The sequence below is a fragment of the Trifolium pratense genome, linkage group LG2, assembly GCF_020283565.1.
Source record: "Trifolium pratense cultivar HEN17-A07 linkage group LG2, ARS_RC_1.1, whole genome shotgun sequence".
NCBI classification, from domain to species: Eukaryota; Viridiplantae; Streptophyta; class Magnoliopsida; order Fabales; family Fabaceae; genus Trifolium; species Trifolium pratense.
Window position 1 is genome coordinate 35,637,676 of NC_060060.1, and position 19,214 is coordinate 35,656,889.

The 19,214-nt window shown below is 33.3% G+C and overlaps 3 protein-coding genes, 1 long non-coding RNA gene and 2 other non-coding genes across 17 annotated transcripts; 3 read left to right on the forward strand and 3 right to left on the reverse strand.

Moving 5' to 3' along the window:
- Window positions 1-943: 943 nt before the first annotated feature.
- Window positions 944-1,626, reverse strand: LOC123911437 (kunitz type trypsin inhibitor 104-like). Its single transcript, XM_045962850.1, has one exon. The coding sequence runs from the start codon at window positions 1,624-1,626 to the stop codon at window positions 1,018-1,020; it is 609 nt and encodes a 202-aa protein (XP_045818806.1). The 3' UTR covers window positions 944-1,017.
- Window positions 1,627-2,704: 1,078 nt separating this feature from the next.
- Window positions 2,705-8,183, reverse strand: LOC123908517 (cullin-1-like). 12 transcript variants are annotated; one of them, XM_045959184.1, is made up of 10 exons: window positions 7,815-8,183; window positions 7,421-7,606; window positions 6,365-7,309; window positions 6,150-6,265; window positions 5,622-5,826; window positions 5,376-5,475; window positions 4,856-5,035; window positions 4,697-4,744; window positions 3,633-3,725; window positions 2,705-3,464 (listed from the first exon to the last, which is right to left on the reverse strand). In XM_045959184.1, the coding sequence occupies exons 5-10, from the start codon at window positions 5,753-5,755 to the stop codon at window positions 3,045-3,047; spliced, it is 975 nt and encodes a 324-aa protein (XP_045815140.1). In that variant the 5' UTR covers window positions 5,756-5,826; window positions 6,150-6,265; window positions 6,365-7,309; window positions 7,421-7,606; window positions 7,815-8,183; the 3' UTR covers window positions 2,705-3,044. The 12 variants fall into 12 exon arrangements, with proteins under 12 accessions (XP_045815140.1, XP_045815137.1, XP_045815130.1 ...); XM_045959181.1 differs by having other exon boundaries at window positions 2,736-3,464; window positions 5,622-5,762; window positions 7,815-8,179; XM_045959174.1 differs by having other exon boundaries at window positions 2,736-3,464; window positions 5,622-5,762; window positions 6,150-6,292; window positions 7,815-8,179.
- A 711-nt stretch (window positions 8,184-8,894) lies between these two features.
- On the forward strand, window positions 8,895-8,966 carry TRNAW-CCA. Its single transcript has one exon. It is a non-coding gene; the product is annotated as a tRNA-Trp (tRNA).
- A 5,719-nt stretch (window positions 8,967-14,685) lies between these two features.
- Window positions 14,686-15,540, forward strand: LOC123909816. The gene is made up of 2 exons (XR_006810016.1): window positions 14,686-14,957; window positions 15,288-15,540. It is a non-coding gene; the product is annotated as an uncharacterized LOC123909816 (long non-coding RNA).
- Window positions 15,541-17,476: 1,936 nt separating this feature from the next.
- TRNAW-CCA lies at window positions 17,477-17,548 on the forward strand. The gene has a single exon. It is a non-coding gene; the product is annotated as a tRNA-Trp (tRNA).
- Window positions 17,549-18,123: 575 nt separating this feature from the next.
- On the reverse strand, window positions 18,124-18,426 carry LOC123904646. Its single transcript, XM_045954282.1, has one exon. The coding sequence runs from the start codon at window positions 18,424-18,426 to the stop codon at window positions 18,124-18,126; it is 303 nt and encodes a 100-aa protein (XP_045810238.1).
- Window positions 18,427-19,214: the final 788 nt, after the last annotated feature.

The following is a 19,214-nucleotide window of genomic DNA, read 5'->3' on the forward strand; positions in this document are numbered from 1 at the left end:
AAACTGTGTTTAAGTATGAGCCTAACTCATCCTCACAAAGCCGACTTGTAAGGTGAGGACTGCCACTTGCTTATAAACACTCGTCAAGGCCATCTCATATCCAATATGGGACTTTTTACTTTTTAACACCCCCCCCCCCCCACCCCCACGTCTAGGACTGAACAAGCTGGAACGTGGACCTAACAATAACGGGTAGTCCAATGGCCAAACTAATTACTAAAGCAGTTTCTAAGCAGAAAAAGCATAATTCTTGAGCATCATCATAGCCACACAGAAACTGCTTTAGTTTGGCCATTGGTGACCCGAAAAATTTTCTTGATCTTGCAACAATTGCATGCTACATGAAAATTGTTAGTCTGGAGAAGCTGGCATGGAGTAAAGTAGGTGAATTGATAAAAGACAAGACAACCAAGGAAATTGCCCAAATCTTTGGTGCTGCAGATGACTTAAACTCCAAGCTATTGGAAGCTGACTGACATGGAGTGAAGTAGAATTTTTTTAATTGATTAATATTTTAGTACTTTACCATTTCAACATTAGAATGAACTATCTGTGCGAGTAGTGTTTTTAGATTTTGTGTTTAGCTAAAACAGTAGAATAACCTACCTCTACGAGTAAGTAAATGTTTTGTATTTCCTCCTCAAGTTTTTATATGACTTTGATTTCAACAGTGTGAGGATTTGCATCATCATCATGTAGTAAAACAAAACTTGCTTTTAAGAGGATCTATAAAAAGCAGTGACTAAGACAAAGTAAATGGCAGCATTCAAAACCTCATCTTTCTTTGTTGAAGCACACAACTAAATTTCATTTAGGCAAAAACTTATATAACCATTTAGAGTTTTCTTTTTACAACAATTCAGAGCTTTATTTTATACGTTTGAATCAATCAAACCGAATACATGTCTTTTTCTTTGGTTCAATTGATAGGAACAATAGCTCTACATCTATTTATTAACATATAGTATTAGACATACTTAGAGCAACAAGGAAACATACATAAAGACACACCAATAATCACTCTTTCTGGAACACAATAGGGAGGGCACCGCCATCGAGAGCCAACAAAATCTTGCCATTCTCACGAATAACACCGACAGTTCCACATTCAAACTTACAAGTTGAGCACACCTCTGTAGGGCACCATTGAATGTTATAGACACCAACAGTTTGTGTTTGCACAATTCTAAAAAAGTTACCATATTGTCCAACTGTACTATCATCTCTTCCGGTGATAATCAGCCTCCTTCCACTTGTAGCGTCTTTCTCACCCAATCTCCATTGTGTTGATTGTGCACAATTCGAGGAAGCTTCAAATGTTACTCTTAAGTCTCTGTTAAGCCTTACTTCGTCGTCATCATGATGAGGAGCAAAAGGAGTGAATACCACAGGCAAACCGAGTGTGGACTCAGCGTTGCCAAGACCAACTTGCAGAGGGCACGGTGCATTTCCGGTGACAAAAGTAGCACCTCCTCCATTGCCTCTGATAGCAGGCCTAATAAAATATTCCTCATCGTCCTCAACGGGTTCGCCACTTGTATTGATAACAAATTGCGCTATTGACGTTGTTGCCATCAAAAGCCACATATGAGCTAGGATGAATATGGTGAAGGATTTAGTTGACATTGTTGTTTATTAGTTATTATGGAGAAATGTAATAACTAACCTTGCTTACTCAAACTCAAGCTATAAGAAGATTTAGTGGTTTTGTGTTTTTGCTGCTAATTGCTAGGGAAGGTATTTATAGGGACTGATCATGATACCATGCAATGCATAGAAGATTAATAATTGGATAAAAGTCCAATTAATTAATTAATTAATTAATTAAAATTCCTTCAGGGTCTAATACACAGCTATTAATTAATTAATTAATACATAAATATATATTAATAAATCTTTCGTCGGAATATGTTGTTTGTAAAGGATAAACACTTTACTTGTTTCATCCTTGTGATCATGCAAATTTTTGTACAGATGGAAAAAAGGAAAAGGAAAATGGTGAAAATTTCCCTCGTTTTAATCGTCCAATGAAGGACCAAAACTCTGCACACACCAAAACTTTTCTAAATATACCATTTTTTGTACATAGCTGTATAAAAAATATATATTTCATTTTTGTTGTTTTTAATTTCTTGCTGTTAAAAGTTTATATATTTATAAAATGGACATTTGTGTCACTAGAAATTAAAGTCCCGTCTTATATTCACCGACCGAGATGTGGCAGCAGCAGACGAACCAAAATATCGGGGGAGTTGGTGCCGATTTCCTACTAAACAAGGGAAGGAACTCTGAGTGATTGACCGATTATGTTTGTATAGGCTCACTTTTGAGCAATAAAATATGGACTCGGTGCACGCGTATACATGTGTACACAAGCACGCACCAAGGAATAAAACGGGAAGTGCCCGAGAATAAATCAATGAGTGAAAATGAAAGAATAAATCAAACTTACACTTGACGGACTTGAGGTGCTAGAAAATCCAAAATGTCACTTTATTTAATAAAAAAAATTTCCTCCACTAAATAATAAAGAAAAAATGTTTCTTTTTCGGGTCCAGGTTCTGCCATCTTTGTTTCCAAAACAAAAATAATGTCACTCTGAGATAAAAACGTGTTGAACAAAAGTTCGAATCTCCATTGAGATAAGTACTCATTTCTAATCGAAATAACTCGAGTAGAGAGAATCTATGAAAAAAGTGGTATATTGAAGTAATGACTACAACAAAGGTATTAATTTACGTATTTCGTTCGAAACAACAGGAGGTTCCATTCCATTAAAAAATATAGCCGGTACAAAAACCAATTCGCTAATTAGCAAGATAAAGTCTAACAAGCCGGATTTGCTCCATCTATCATTTATGTGTATCACTTTCATAAATGGAATGGACAGTAAATATAACTTGATAAATGAAACAAATTCTGACTCAAGTCTATTAGCCAACTGCCCAAAAACAAATAAAAACAACAGCTGCAAAATCACTCGAGAGCAAATAAAGAAGAATTAATGTTGAAATGGTAAACTAAACATGAATAAAGGTATAATTTTAGCTAAAGATCTCCGCAATTTGCTCAGTTGTCTTTCCTTTTATCAAATCTTCTACTTTCCTCCATGTCAGCTCCGCCAGAGTATAGATTTTCATGTAGCAAGCACATGTTGTATAATCAAGCAGAGTTTTAGGATCAACATTGGTAAATTGAGCATCATCATCGATAAATTCATGCCCGTCTATGACTTCAATAATATAATTCATACCTCTGTCGTGCTTCTTAGCCTTGTAGTATTCAATCATCATGGTCATCATTTCTGATCCCAGTTTACAAACAGAAGTGGTCTCAGTAGTAATCTCCTTAGATCTGTGTGACATAAGTGCCACAGCCACATCATAGTCAACTTCGAACATAACCCCATCATAGCTTATCAAGTTGATTTGCTTCGAAGGTGGTGTGTGATTCATTTCCTCTTCCTGCAATTACTACAAACATCTTAGTCTAGTTTTAAGAATTTGACCTAAATGTAATTGTTCTAAAGACTCACAAGGCTGACAACAACATGTTTCAAAAGGAACTCATGCTTGCTACATACTGCAATTTTAAAATTTTCTCCAATAAGAACTAAGTTTTACTGAGATCACCTTTTTTGTCCATTTGTAACACTTTTTGAAGAAATCCAAAGTGTTTATAACAAATATTGGATCAATCTCCACTCCTGCAAGTTTCAGTTCCATCTGGATACCAACAAATGAAATCAACCGAGCTATTAAATGAAATAGCAAAGATTAAAACAAATTACTAAAATGGATTAATTATAGCAGCATTATGAAGATAATTAAATTACCACCATTCCATTACACAATTCTTGTACGATAAGGCATCATTGAAGACATTTTAAAAAAAGTCAGACATAGTGAAACCATTTTATCCAATGCAAGTGTGAAAAAAAGTACATAATTTATTAATATTTTTGGATGAAATCCACGGGTTTGGGTTGTGTACAGTCACAACAATTCGGACGATCCGGATCGTGTTTTAGGCTTTTTATCAAATGGGTTCTGCAGAACCCGGCCTGGCCTAGAACACACCCAGACCATGATTAATGTGATCCAAACCGCAGGACAATCACGACAATGTGCGATTTCACAATCCGAATCGCAATTTTACTTACAATCTCACAAAAAGATTTCACCCACGATCTGGATCGCTGCACTGCCGTGGAATCGCAATTTCATGTGATCTAATCTAACTATTAAGATCATGATCTTGACAACCTTATAGCAGCATTAAGAACATAATTAAATTACCACAATTCAACTACACAATTCTTGTACAAAAAAATGAAGAAAACTACATAATTAAGTCAAGAAACATAAGGCACCATTAAAGAAATTAAAAATAAAATAGGACACAGCGAAACCATTTCTTTTCCAACGTAAGTGTAACACGTGCATTAGATAGTTGAGAAATAAAGTCAAACATCTGTTGGTTTGTTAATTCAGACAAGAGTTGTGTGTTGATGTTGTTTCTATTGTGTTTATACACTATACTACACTATATTTAGGTTGGAACTTGGAATACAATACAATACCCCTTGTTCTCTGTTTCTAATAACATTTATATCGGTTCATAAAAATTGAAGAAATTTATTACTTGTTTATAAATTTATAGCAAGAAACATATAAAAATGGGAAATAGAAAATACCACAGCATGTATAGCATCCATTATTTCTTTATTCATCTCTTCATATACCTGAGACAATTAAAATGAAAAAAAAAATTAAAAAGGGAGAAAAGGGAAAAGCAGAACAAATAATATTAGAAAAACATTTCTGCAACTTTTCTGAGGAATCTCATCACCAACCAGGCTGGAAAAGCATGAGAAGCTGATTTCTTCAAGAGAAGGAACATCATGTTTTGGGTGAGCGTCGAGAGGAGCAAAAAAGCTCGAGAGGCGTTTGATCAGATATTTGTATTTTGACCATCTTTCGAGCAATTCTCTCAACAAAGGTCCATCTTTCTTTTGTTGCAGAGATGGCAGAACCTATTCATAAGAAAACCATTTTAATTAACCGCGTCAATGTAATACCTATACTATTAGTTCTTGACCTATCATGTTCAGCAAAATTTGAATAGTCAATACATGTTAATAAGCAAACAACAAAGGTTTGGTACTAGAAATTAGACTTAATGTGGAATTAATATATTCTTCAAAGACATTCATATATCGGAGATGCAGTAACTTCAAAATAAAATTTACTTGTACACAATTCATAAATTAGTTTAAGCCCAAGCCTGTATAAACAAATTAACTAATTTAATCAAACAATAATTAACAGCATGATTCATGAACATATGTTAGCGAAATGATAGTGGTTACTCACTTTTGAACTGATATACTCTTCACATGTTTCCCTGTACTTGTCATATAGTCCCTGATCATAGTGACCAGAAACTTTGTTCTTGCACATATAGTACACAGTCCTGCATTACAATTTAGGTGGAAAAATAATAATATCATATACAAACTCGATAAAATCAATCAAAATTGAACATATATAATACAAAATTTCAATGATTGAAAACGAAAAAAGATCACATTGTTATTATTCTCAGAGATTGATACGTACGTATATAGATGAATGTGTTCCTCACTAGTGAAGTTAGGTACGGGCAATCCTTCTACAATGTTTTGGAGCTTTGTGATGCCATTTTGCAAAATCTGCCATCCTTCTTCAAAGGTGATAAACTCGTACGGATCCATTGTTGCGCTGTCAGTTGAACCAGAGTAGGAGGCGGAGTGAAATCGGCGAGAGAGGGAAGAGAACCCTAAACCTAAATTGGAACAGTTATTGTTTTGTTGGGCTCTTTATTTATATATGGTTGTTATATGGATCATATATGGATCATCATTGGGTTTGGGTTTATAATTAAACATCTATATCATAGATAAATAATAATTTAAATAATTTTTTGACTTAGACTTTTTTTATTTTAAAAATGATATATTCAACAAGCAAAGAATTTTTTATATTTATTTTGGTCGAAACAACGGGAAATTCCATTTCATCAAGAAACATAGCAAGTATAGAAATCAATTTGCTAAGTACAAAATATATAAACAAATAGAGCCCAAAGGAATTAGCCTTAAAGTTTACCTCGTCGCAAGATAAAGTCTAACGAGTCTGGATTTACTCCATCTATCACTTTCAAAAAATGGACAGTAAATAGAGCTCGATAAATGGAGAAAATTTGACTCAAGTCTATCAGCAAACTGCCCAAAAACAAATAAAAACAACAGCTGCCAAATCACTTGAGAGCAAACAAAGAGGAATTAATGTTGAAATGGTGAACTAAACATGAATAAAGGTACCATATAATTTTAGCTAAAGATCCATTCCGGTGTCTTTCCTTTTATCAAATCATCTACTTTCCTCCACGTCCGCTCCACCAGACTATTGATTTTCATTTAGCAAGCACATGTTGTATAATCAAGTAGAGAGTTTTAGGATCAACATCGATAAATCGAGCATCCCAGTCTCTGACTTCAAAATAATTAACACCACTTGTGAGCCTTGCAGTATTCAATGATCATTTTGGTGCTCAATTTACCAACAGAAGTGGTCTCAGCAGTAATGTCCTTAGATCTGTGTGACATAAGTGCCACAGCCACATCACAATCAACTTCGAACGTAACCCCATCAGAGCTTATCAAGTTGATTTGCTTTGAAGGTAGCCTGGCCCAGAATGCACCTAGACCATGATTAATGTGATCCAAATCGCAGCACAATCACGAAATCACGCAATTTCACAATCTGAATTGCAATTTTATTTACGATCTCACAAAAAGATTTCATTCACGATCTGGATAGCTGCACCGCCGTGGAATCGCAATACCATGTGATCTAATAATTAAGAACACGATCTTGACAGCCTTATAGCAGTATTATGAACATAATTAAACTACCAAAATTCAACTACACAATTCTTAAATAAAACGTTACAGAAAAACTACATAATTAAGCCGAGAAACATAAGACACCATTATAGAAATTAAAAATAAATAAAAAAATCAACATTGCGAAACCATTTTTTCCAATGCAAGTGTAACACATTGCATTGGATAGTTGAGAAAAAATAAAGTCAAGCATCTGTTGGTTTGTTAATTCAGACAAATTCCTGTTTTATAAAAACTGCACTATATTTAGGTTGGAATATCATTTTTACTCCGTGTTAAAAACATATGGGAATGGAAAGTAGAAAATACTGCAGCATATATAGCATCCATTATTATTTCTTTATTCATCGCTTCATATATCTGAGACAATTAAAATGACAAAAAACCCCGTGTTAAAAAGGAAAAATCAGAACAAATAATATTAGATAAACATTTCTGCAACTTTTCTAAGGAAACTCATCACCAACCAACCAGGTTGTCAAAGCATAAGAAGCCGGCTACTTCAAGAGGAGGAACTCCAATTTTTGAGCGAGCATATCTGTCGAGAGGACGAAAAATGCTCAAGAGGTGTTTGATCAAAAGTTTGTATTTTGACCATCTTTGGAGCAGTTCTCTCAACAAAGGTTCATCTTTCTAATCTCGAAGAGATGGAAGAACCTATTCATAAGATAACTCTATTAATTAACCATGTCAATGTAATACCTATACTATTTTGTTCTTGACCTTTCATGTTCAGCAAAAATTCAAATTGTCAATACATACTACAAATTAGAGTTAATGTGAAAGTAATATAATGAAAATTGAACGTGTATATATATAAACATAAAATTAGAATGAAATTGCATTGTTATTATTTGATACGTACGTATATAGCAGCATGTGTTGTTGAGAAGTGTAGTTAGGTCAAGGCAATCAATCGTTCTTCAGAAGATAACAGAAACCCTAAATTGTAGCATTGGGTTTGGGTTTATAATAAGGATTTATGTGAGACACAATTTCGGGTTGGAATCATTTGATTTGATGTCAGAATTCACACCTGAACCAAATTAAAACTATCTGAAAGAAAAAAACATTCCTCTAAAAACTACTATGACCACCGCCAAACAACGCCTTAGAATTTAGAAATAAAACCAAACCAAATGCATTATAAATGTAAACTTATTTTGTACTAACATCCAATCAAACCCATTCAATCTTCCACAACATATTTCACATTTTTAAATAAAATTAATCGTTATTGTTTCTTGGTGTGATTGTTTGGCGTCTTATAATCTCACTACCTTGCTACAAGAGCTGTCAAAATAGGTTGGGTTATTGGGCCAGCCCATTAGTCCTATATATTTACACGGGTCGGGCTTCAAAAAGAGTGGGTTGAGTCCTTATCGAGGCCGAACCTTATCATACCTGGCTTTTCCATGGGCTGGCTCACGGGTTTTTGGGCCGGCCCCTTAAAGAATTAAAAAAAATGTTAAAATAAAACAAACTGAAATTTTGATTTTGAAACAAAAAGATATTTTGGCCCCTTAAGTTTGTTATTATTAGGATAATTTTTATCTTTGAGGGTGCACTTTGTAATTAATTATCTCTTGACTTTTGCATGGATATTTTGTAGTATTTATTATCTCGTGAAATCATGACACCTATTTTTTTTTTATGGATACTAATTTGTGTGTCATTCATACATTTTGAAAAAAATTGTAACAAAAAAAATAAAAGGACCGGTCCATCGGGCCTGTAGGTTTTTACTTATCGGTCAGGCATGGCAGGCCGAACTATAAAGTTTACGGGCCGGGTCAGGCCTTTAAATGTTCGGGCCTCCCCGGGCCGGGCATTTGCCAGCTCTACTTACTACTGCATTTCAAAGGAAAGAAACACAACAAATTGATATCATATCACATGCTTTGGTGTAGGTATATACTATATATCAACGAAGAGAAACACAACAGGATCCGTGGCGCAATGGTAGCGCGTCTGACTCCAGATCAGAAGGTTGCGTGTTCGATTCACGTCGGGTTCAATTCCCTGTGATCCTTTCATTTTTTTATTTTTTGTTCCTCATCATCTTAACAATTATTCATCTGAACGCAGCATTTGATTAACGCAACGCCACAACCACACATAACAATCCATATTTCTATACCAGTTTTTTTTAAGCAACTGTATTGAAAGGATTTCAAGTAATACTAATATAAGGATTCCTTGCACAGAAATGTCAATGCTAATCTTGGTGAAGCACCCAAAATTTGCACAGAAATGTCAATGCTAATATAAGGATTTCTGTTACTTGTCAATGCTAAAATTTGCACAGAACAAGTTTTTGGTAGAAATTCATTTGGACTTCTTTGCTTCTTCCTCTTTAACAACATCCAGAAACTAGCCTTAGGATTGCTAGAAACCATGCTCACAAAGTGTGGCCGAGACTTTTGTGAATTTCCTTTCTGACTAGTGAAGTATTCAATTTCCTGCCTCTTGTGCCTATAGCAACTGGTGCAGAAGCATTCATTATCATTTTATTTGGAATTTTGGTTTGAATGGCTGTTAGTAGCAATGACACTGATTTTATAGCTCCTTTTGAATTGGGTCCATGAAAGAGACCTATAAATAAAGATAGTTGAGGTCATTGTCCTAAATTTGATTTTCTATTTGGAGCATCTTCTAAATTGGAACATTGCTCTATGAAAAGTATGATAATTGAAACTTTCAATGTGATGTAGGACACACTACTCTCTTCCTTCTACATTATTCGCAAATTTTGATTGATCGATAATTACAATTTCAGAAACAAATTTAGTGATTTACTTCTATTTTATTCTCATCAACCAACTTACTGTGAAAACGACTTTTGAGAATGTTCGCATCTTTTTATGAATTAAGTCTAGGGTATTTTATCATATCCCACATAATAATCCAATCTTAGGACTTGTTAATCTAATAGCAGAAACTACTTGATAATTCTTGTTGATCTCCACCCTTTAACTTATGTTTCTTTCTCAAAATACTTGAAAAAATTAAATTTCTAAGGGCGCTAGACTAGAACTCAATGGTTCACTTTTTGAGTTTTTATTATCCATTTGGATTCAAAGTTAATCTCCACCTATCATGCCTTGGGCAAAGAAAATAGGTTGATCCTTCATTGTCCTACTCCTAGTTGTGTGCTTTTTTGGGCATGGGTGGTCCTATGTTCTGCTGTCTTGCGGATAATTCTTCTGTTAGAAGATTCTCTTTGACTTTAAAATTATACTAGTTGATTAAATATGTTTGAAATGAAATGATGCGCTGTTTTGGAAAGAAAAAAAAAGGACTTTGTGCTCAATGATCATTGTTCATAACAATGACTGAAATAATATTATCAGCTGATAATGAAATGGAATAGGATACTTGCAGATTATTACCAAGTCCTATCAATCATATTGAAAATCAACTTATTGTTTAGTCCTCCTTTGGGAATACAAAAAAACTACCTTATAGTTTATAATTTATAAGCTAAAAACTCTGTTTAAACAATTGTTAAAAAAAAGTTTATAGCTTATTTTTCTAACTTATAACTTATTTTTCAAATGTTATTTCAAGTAGCTTATAGCTTGTAACTTATCATTTTTTCTTCCAATTTCACCCTACCATCTTACTTGAAAAAAAAATTAAATATTAATCAAACCTATTTTTTTTATGTCAAAATGAATTAGTTCACATTAGTTAAACATTTGTTACAAATTTATTGATTTTCCTAATTTTTTTTTTTCCAGAATCTGGAGATTGTTAAGGTTGATGATGATGAGGTATGAAAACATTGTTCTTGTTGAATGTCTTTGTTATCATTGGCTTTATGTAATTTTTGCTTTTGTTGAATTTTAAATTGATTTTGTTTTTTCAGAAACCGAATGAGAATGAGAGGAAAACTTTCATTCAAGAAATGATCAAGAGGGCCTCTAATATAACTTAGATGCAGCCTTTTATTCATCTTCATTCAGGATCTTATATTACTATATTTGTTGACATTTTATTTTTTTAAACTATAATAAGGGTACAAAAAGGGTTGCGGTTATTGGAGTTGAGGCTTCCCTTTATTATGAGGATGATCTGAGAGGTTGCCGCAATGATGCAATAAGATCCTAGATTCACTCTTAGGAAACTGTAGATTGGACTACAATAATGTTGATGAATGAGTAATGGTTGATGAAGGAGAAATTGTAAGTCACCAATCAATTTGTATGTATATGTTTGCCGGTTTTTTTAACACTTTATTTATAACAACACTTTTAGTGAAGGGTTAACAAATATGATTAATGTGTAGGTGATGCCATTACTAGAATGGTCAATGCGTCGGTTGCAGGAGATACATTACTTGTTTTTATGTCTAATCATGGTGGAGTTTATGTACCACGTGACGGGAGTGGCCGGACTACTAGTTATCTCACAGCCGGTGACGGTATTCCTGTTACAGGTAAATGGATGGTTGTTTTGTTTTCTTCGATGGTTACTTCAAACACAATTGATAAATATATATTATGGTTTATTTTCTTCAGGAAAACGGCAGAACAATTTCTCTCGAAAAGGTGTAAAATGACGGTTATACTTGATTGTTGTCATTCAGTATGTTTTGAAATTGGTCCTAGGATGCTCCTTTTTGCCTCATGCCAACCATGGCAATTATCATATGTTGCCGACCATTATGATCGAAGGAAAGTGGGGTCGGTGTTTACCAAAGTGTTATTAAAACAAGAAAATGAAACCGCGTGATTCCAAACTGAGTTTCTGGCGGCGAAGTCACCAAAATCAATTCTGCCGAGAGAACGCGGAAACAACGAGAGTTATCGCGCGAGAGAGAAGTGGAGGAAATTGGATATGGCGACATTGGCCGTCGGAAATGGCCTCCGGTCGGAGAGAGAGAGAGAGAGAGAGAGATTGAAGGTAGAAGAAAATGAAAACACTTACCACTTGATTGATTTTGTTTTTTTTGGTTGACTTTGAATCTTGAATTTTTTTGTGTTTGGCCTGGGCCATTGAACATGGTGGAAAGTGAATTATAGCTTATAGTTTAGTCCTCGTTTGGGAACACAAATAAACTACCTTATAGTTTATAATTTATAAGCTAAAAACTCTGTTTGAAAACAATTGTTAAAAAAAAGTTTATAGCCTATTTTTCTAACTTATAGCTTATTTTTTAAAAGTTATTACAAGTAGCTTATACCTTGTAACTTATCATTTTTTCTTCCAATTTTACCCTACCATCTTACTTGAAAAAAAATTAAATATTAATCAAACATATTTTTTTATGTCAAAATGAATTAGTTCATATTAATTAAACACTTGTTACTAATTTATTGATTTTCCTAATTCTTTTTTTCTTCAGAATCTAGAGATTGTTAATGTTGATGATGATGAGGTATGAAAACATTGTTCTTGTTGAATGTCTTTGTTATCATTGGCTTTATGTAATTTTTGCTTTTGTTGAATTTTAAATTGATTTTGTTTTTTCAGAAACCGAATGAGAATGAGAGGAAAACTTTCATTCAAGAAATGATCAAGAGGACCTCTAATATAACTGAGGTGCAGCCTTTTATTCATCTTCATTCAAGATCTTATATTACTATTTGTATGCTTGTTTGACACTTTATTTTTTATTTTTTTAAACTATAATAAGGGTTCAAAAAGGGCTGTGGTTATTGGAGTTGAGGCTTCCCTTTATTATGAGGATGATCTGAGAGGTTGCCGCAATGATGCCAATAAGATCCTGAATTCACTCTTAGGAAACTGTGGATTTGACTATAATAATGTTGAGTTGGTGGTTGATGAAGGAGTAATTGTCAGTCACCAATCAATTTGTATGTATATGTTTGCCGGTTTTTTTAACACTTTGTTCATAACAACACTTTTAGGGAAGGGTTAACAAATATGATTAATGTGTAGACGATGCCATTACTAGGATGGTCAATGCGTCGGTTGCAGGATATACACTACTTGTTTTTATGTCCGGTCATGGTGGAGTCTATGTACCACGTGACGGGAGTGGCCGGACTACTAGTTATCTCATAGCCGGTGAGGTATTCCTGTTACAAGTAAATGGATGGTTGTTTTGTTTTCTTCAATGGTTACTTCAAACACAGTTGATAAATATATATTATGGTTTATTTTGCAGATGCTTTCTTCAGGTAAACGACATAACAATTTCTCCCGAAAAGGTGTAAAATGACGGTTATACTTGATTGTTGCCATTCATGATGTTTTGAAATTGGTCCTAGGATGCTCCTTTTTGCCTCATGTCAACCCTGGCAATTATCATATGTTGCCGGCCATTATGATCCAAGGAAAGTGGGGTCGATGTTTACCAAAAAGTTATTAAAAGTAGGGGTGCACAAAATAACCGGTTATAGTTAAAATCCACAACTAAATCCACATCCAAAACCAAAAAACCGGTTAATTCTAAAATGAAATTAACCGGTTCATTAATATATGGTTAGGTTATCCAAATACGAAAAGCAATTATTTAACCGAAGATCCATATCCAAAACCAAATTTTCAAATGCCTAATGTGTTTTTTGTATATTGGTGTTTTGAACAATTTGAATTACTTGGGGTGTATTGAATTGGGTTTTCAAAGGACTATTTTAACAAAAAAAGTCTTGAAGATTTTGTGGGATTGTATTGACTTTGTGGGATTTTAAATGACATTTTCAACAATCACGATTTTCAAATCAAGACTTTAAAGAATTGATTACACAGATTTTCTAGATTTTAGAGTACTTTATGGATTTTTATGATTTCAAATGATTTAGTAATTTTTTTTTAAAAAAAGAAACAAAGTTATTGATTTCCTAAAATAACATCCAATATTAATAATAACAATTAATCAATATAACAAAATAAAAATCAATGAATCAAGAAAACAAAACAAATAAAAAATAAAAACATAACAGATGGGAAAAAAAATTACACGTTAAATTAAAAACAAAAAAAAAAATTATGTTGAAGAATTTTGAGAGTGGTATATGTGTGATGATTATTGAACAATATAGCAAATCGTTTTTTGTGAGTGATATACGTTGAAGACATTTTTGATCTAACACAAGTTATAATTGATTGAAAAGTATATATAATCCATTCCACTTGTAAGAGAAGAAACTCAGTAAAATTTATGTTAGAGGTTTATAATTATATGTATGGATAATATAGCAAATTGTAAGAGAAGAACATATTTTGAACTGATGAGTTCCGACGGCAATAGAGAGGTAGGGAGAAAATATTAGCGATTATAAAAAACATGGGATAATCAGGAAACCTGAAATAGAAACATGAGGAAAGATGAAAGAAAAAAAAAAAAAAGAATCCATCAAAATCTCATGATATGAGGAAAGACTTTTTGTAGCTCAAAATTCACTAAAAAGTCCATCAAAATCCATTAAAATCCTATTTTTTAAACAATCCATCGAAATTAGAATACTTTTGAATACCACAAGACTTTTTGTAAGTTGTAAAGAGTCTTGATTGAATACCACTAGACTTTTTTAAAGTCTTTTAAAATCCTAATTGAATATCACTAGACTTTTTAAAAGTCTTTTAAAATCCTAATTGAATACCACAGGATTTTGTCATCATAAAAAAGTCTTTTAAAATCCATTGAAATCCTAATTGAATACACTTGTGGTGTGATATTTTTTTATGTTTAATTATTTGTTTTAACAATATAATTCTATTATTTGATAATATAATTATATTAAAAAAAAATTATAGGAGATTAGTTAAATTATGTGACCTTTTTTTTAAGAAGTTAAATTATGTGACCTTGTTGAAGAGTAAACTAGCTTTCTGCAAATCTATGTAAGCCTTAAATTAAATTTGTTTCATCTATCTATAACAGATTGCAATTGGTACCGATGATGTATACAAGAGCGCTGAGGTAGTCAACCTAGTCGCACAAGAGGTTGGAGGGAAGATCACTACAAAACCAGGGCCAGTTTCTGGCATTGGCACCAAAATTGTTGCCTTTTTAGACCCAGATGGATGGAAAACTGTAAGTTAATTTTTCCCTTTAGTCATATTGAGTAGGACTGTACTAGGAGTATGCTGCAATTTATATGCATCTGCTGAAAATTAGCTTATAAGCTGTATGGCCACAGTTTATAGATACTATTGTATTAGACACACGCTGTTTTCAGTCACGGCCTTTCGTTTGAGATTAGACGGTTCAGATGACACAGTTAACCGATCTTAACCGTTGATCTAAATCGGACTGTTGACAACAGTAACTGCGGCAAATCCAATTCCCAATTTATAGTGTATCATGGTATGTTTGCAATTTAAAGAGTGTGGGATGATTCATCTTCCTTGTGCTACTTTGTAGGTGTTGGTTGACAATGAAGATTTCCTGAAGGAATTGGAGTGAAGAGTGAGCAAACAAGAAATAAGTAGCAGTCCTAGGTAGTGGCACTAGGGTAGTGCTTATGTATGAATAAATAGTACTCTAGCAATATTGATCGGTGATCATATTATGTTTATCAGTGTGTGTGTTTAGTTTCATATGGTTCTGTAATCTATTTTAATGCACACTTAATATCCCTTTTGTATGCTATCAACTACTATTAATCTTCTGATTTGTATGATATATCCCGTACTGAATTTCTTTTGCCAATGGAACCACATGACCAATTGTTTTTGACAAGAAACTTAAAAGACAAAATTTTATGTTAAAAAACAATTTTTTTTAGATATTTTAGAAGTTGAGTATATATTTTACATATTCTTCATTTTTTTCCATTCAATTTCAAAGTGAGGGATGAACACTTGGACTAACTACTCACACTTATTAATTTTAAGTGTGATTGGTTTGTTCCACTTAAACAAACACCGTCAAAGTAGCACATCGTCCTGGCCAAACTAAAGCAGAAATCTTGAACATCTAACAGTTTCTCAGCAGAAAATAAAAATAACATATACCAGAAATCTTGAAAAGCATAATTCTTGAGCATCATCATAGCCACACATTGCCCTGGCCAAACTAAAGCAGAATTCTCTAATACAGTTTCTCAGCAGAAAAAAGAAAAAGATAAATTGTAGTCCCCTGACCGTAGAATTATTCTGAGTGATTGATTGATACTTACGTATATAGCTTCATGTGTTCCTCAGAAGTGAAGTTAGGCTCCAATTCTTCTACAATGTTCTGGAGCTTTGCGATACCCGTCTTCAAAATCTCCCATCCTTCTTCAAAGCTGATAATCTTCCGCGCACTCATTGATGTGTTGACAAGTTTCTGGTTGAATCGGAGAGAGGAGAGAATTCAAACTAGGGAAGGTTTGTATTAGAGGATGATGAGACTTCACACTCACTGCAATCTTAACTCAACTATCAGGTTTACTAGCTTTATAGGAGTTAGCTATGATAGTTATAGAAGTTAGTTGTGACTGTTAGAAGGTGGTTAACAGTTAGTTACAACTGGTAACTTGCTGAACAAGTTACCCACTTCTCTTAATAATTTTTTTTCCCTCTCCTAATTAAAATGAAAAGATGTTTCTTTTTCAAGTCCAGGTTCAGCCCTCATTCTATTCCGTCAATTCAAATAAAGCCTAACCTTGAGTATCTTCCACTCTCGTTTCTCACTCACATTCTCTGAGAAACGACACATCCCTTTGTAAATGGTAACTTTCATCCGTAATACATGCAATCTCCGTCTCTCACATTTTTTTCCGTTTCATGCTACTTGCATGAGACCTTCATCTTAGTGTTCGTTGATAACATTGTCTCTTCAATGTCGGTGATTGCATCTTTCATCTTCACCAAAATTTATTGATGCGAAAACCTTTTGCGAGTCTGTTCCTGCCAAAACTCTAATTAACAATCATAGCTTATGTTAGCTTAGGTAGTTACGAAGAGGTTTTTTAGCTTCGTTATAATGCATTGATTTGACTGTTTTCTGTGATTATACTTTAGGTAGCGATGTACTCAATGCTTATTTGAGATGCTATTGCTATAGGATTGAGGAATCATCAATGTTAGATTGTTATATTCTGATGTCACTTTGATTTATGATCCTACCTCTGACGGAATTTTCTACTAAATCATTGTGCAAATAAATACAATTGAATGAATCATCTAGCTACTTTGGTTTGCTGATTTGGTAGTAGATGAAATGTCATGTTGTTTATGTGATTAGGCTCTTTAACAAGCTAATATATGGAGATCTAAAGAAAGGTGTATTGTTTTAGCTCATTTATCCATAATTAACTTTCTCTATTAACATCCTTGGTCCATGACTTTATAAATAGAATTCAAGAAACATACATTAAGGTGCTATTACTATTACCTTCTCAACAATGAAGACTTTATAAATGAGCCTATCTATCAATTACCACAAAACAAAACAGTAGAAGAAAATTTGCCATGATCTGAGAGCTAACAACGATAATTCTCTTAAGTTTTATTTTACCACATGATGATGATGATGCAAATCCTCACACTCTCGAAATCAGACTCAATGAACAAATTCATATCATTTGCTTAAATATATATTATACATCAACGAAAAGAAGAACAACAGGATCCGTGGCGCAATGGTAGCGCGTCTGACTCCAGATCAGAAGGTTGCGTGTTCGATTCACGTCGGGTTCAATTCCCTGTGATCCTTTCACTTTTTTTATTTTTTGTTCCTCATCATACCAACAAACAATTATTCATCTGAACGCAGTATTTGATTCAGGCAACAAAAAACAATCCATATTTCTATACCAATTTTTTAAGCAACTGTATTTAAAGGATTTCAAGTAATATGAGGATTCTTTGCATAGAAATTTCAATGCTAATCTTGGTGAAGCAAGCACCCAAAATTTTTGTGGTTATCATGCACCAAGTTTATATATGTCCAAAAATATTAATCAATATATTTGCAAAAAATGCTGATAGACAAAGTCACAACATATCCTCAAATCAAGTGTTTGATCCTTTTGTTTGACATATTGACATCGATAATATACTGACACATTGCCACTGATAATAATCATTTGAAAAAATGAAATAATTGAACTTCAACTTTAAAGTGTCAGTACCAGATACATTAAGAAAGACAGTGAGAACTTGAAATCAACATGAAACCCAAAATAAATAGATAAAATTGCCCACTGTGGCAACTGGCAACACAAAGTGAAAAGTAACATGAACATGTAACAACATAATAACTCCACAAAGATTTAGTTGAAGTCATGATCCTTAAGGATCCTGTAGCTGTAACCAGGAATCCTACTGAAATGATTGTTTTCTGTTACTTGTCTAACAGAACATGTTTTTGATAGAAATTCATTTGGACTTCTTTGCTTCTTCCTCTTTAACAACATCCAGAAACTAGCCTTAGGTTTGCTAGAAAACATGTTCACAAAGTGTGGCTGAGACTTTTGTGAATTTCCTTTCTGACTAGTGAAGTATTCAATTTCCTTTCTAACTAGAGATCCAATTGTGCCTCTTGTGCCTATAGCAACTGGTGCAGAAGCATTCATTATCATTTTATTTGGAATTTTGGTTTGAATGGCTGTTAGTAGCAATGACACTGATTTTATAGCTCCTTTTGAATTGGGTCCATGAAAGAGACCTATAAATAAAGATAGTTGAGGTCATTGTCCTAAATTTGATTTTCTATTTGGAGCATCTTCTAAATTGGAACATGCTTTTATGAAAAGCATGATAATTGAAACTTTCAATGTGATGTAGGACACACTACTCTCTTCCTTCAATATTATTTGCAAATTTCGATTGATCGATAATTACAATTTCAGAAACAAATTTAGTGATTTACTTCTATTTTATTCTCATCAACCAAGTTCCCGTGAAAATCACTTTTGAGAATGTTCACATTTTTTATAAATTAATTCTAAGGGCGCTAGACTAGAACTCAATGGTTCACTTTTTTAGTTTTTATTATCCATTTAGATTCAAAGTTAATCTCCACCTATCATGCCTTGGGCAAAGAAAATAGGTTGATCTTTCATTGTCTTAGTTTTGTGCTTTTAGGGCACCGGGTGGTCCTATGATCTGCTGTCTGGCTGATAATTCTTCTGTTAGAAGATTCTCTTTGACTTTAAAATTATACTAGTTGATTAAATATGTTTGAAATGAAATGGTGCACTGTTTTGGAAAGAAAGAAGAAAAAAAAAAGGACTTTGTGCGCATTCGTTCATAACAATGACTGAAATAATATTATCAGCTGATAATGAAATGGAATAGGATACTTGCAATTCAAAATACAGCTACGAAATTCAAGAATAACACATTAATTCAATTAACTGAT

Bases quoted from the DNA above. Each gene is read 5' to 3' on its own strand.
- LOC123911437 (XM_045962850.1), bottom strand. From the start codon at position 1,626: ATGTCAACTAAATCCTTCACCATATTCATCCTAGCTCATATGTGGCTT.
- LOC123908517 (XM_045959174.1), bottom strand. The intron at 5,763-6,149 runs GTAAACTTTAAG...TTCAACTGACAG, and splicing joins AGACTTTATCTTGCGACGAG to CGCAACAATGGATCCGTACG. The intron at 3,465-3,632 runs GTGATCTCAGTA...TAGTAATTGCAG, and splicing joins GTTACAAATGGACAAAAAAG to GAAGAGGAAATGAATCACAC.
- LOC123904646 (XM_045954282.1), bottom strand. From the start codon at position 18,426: ATGAATGCTTCTGCACCAGTTGCTATAGGCACAAGAGGCACAATTGGA.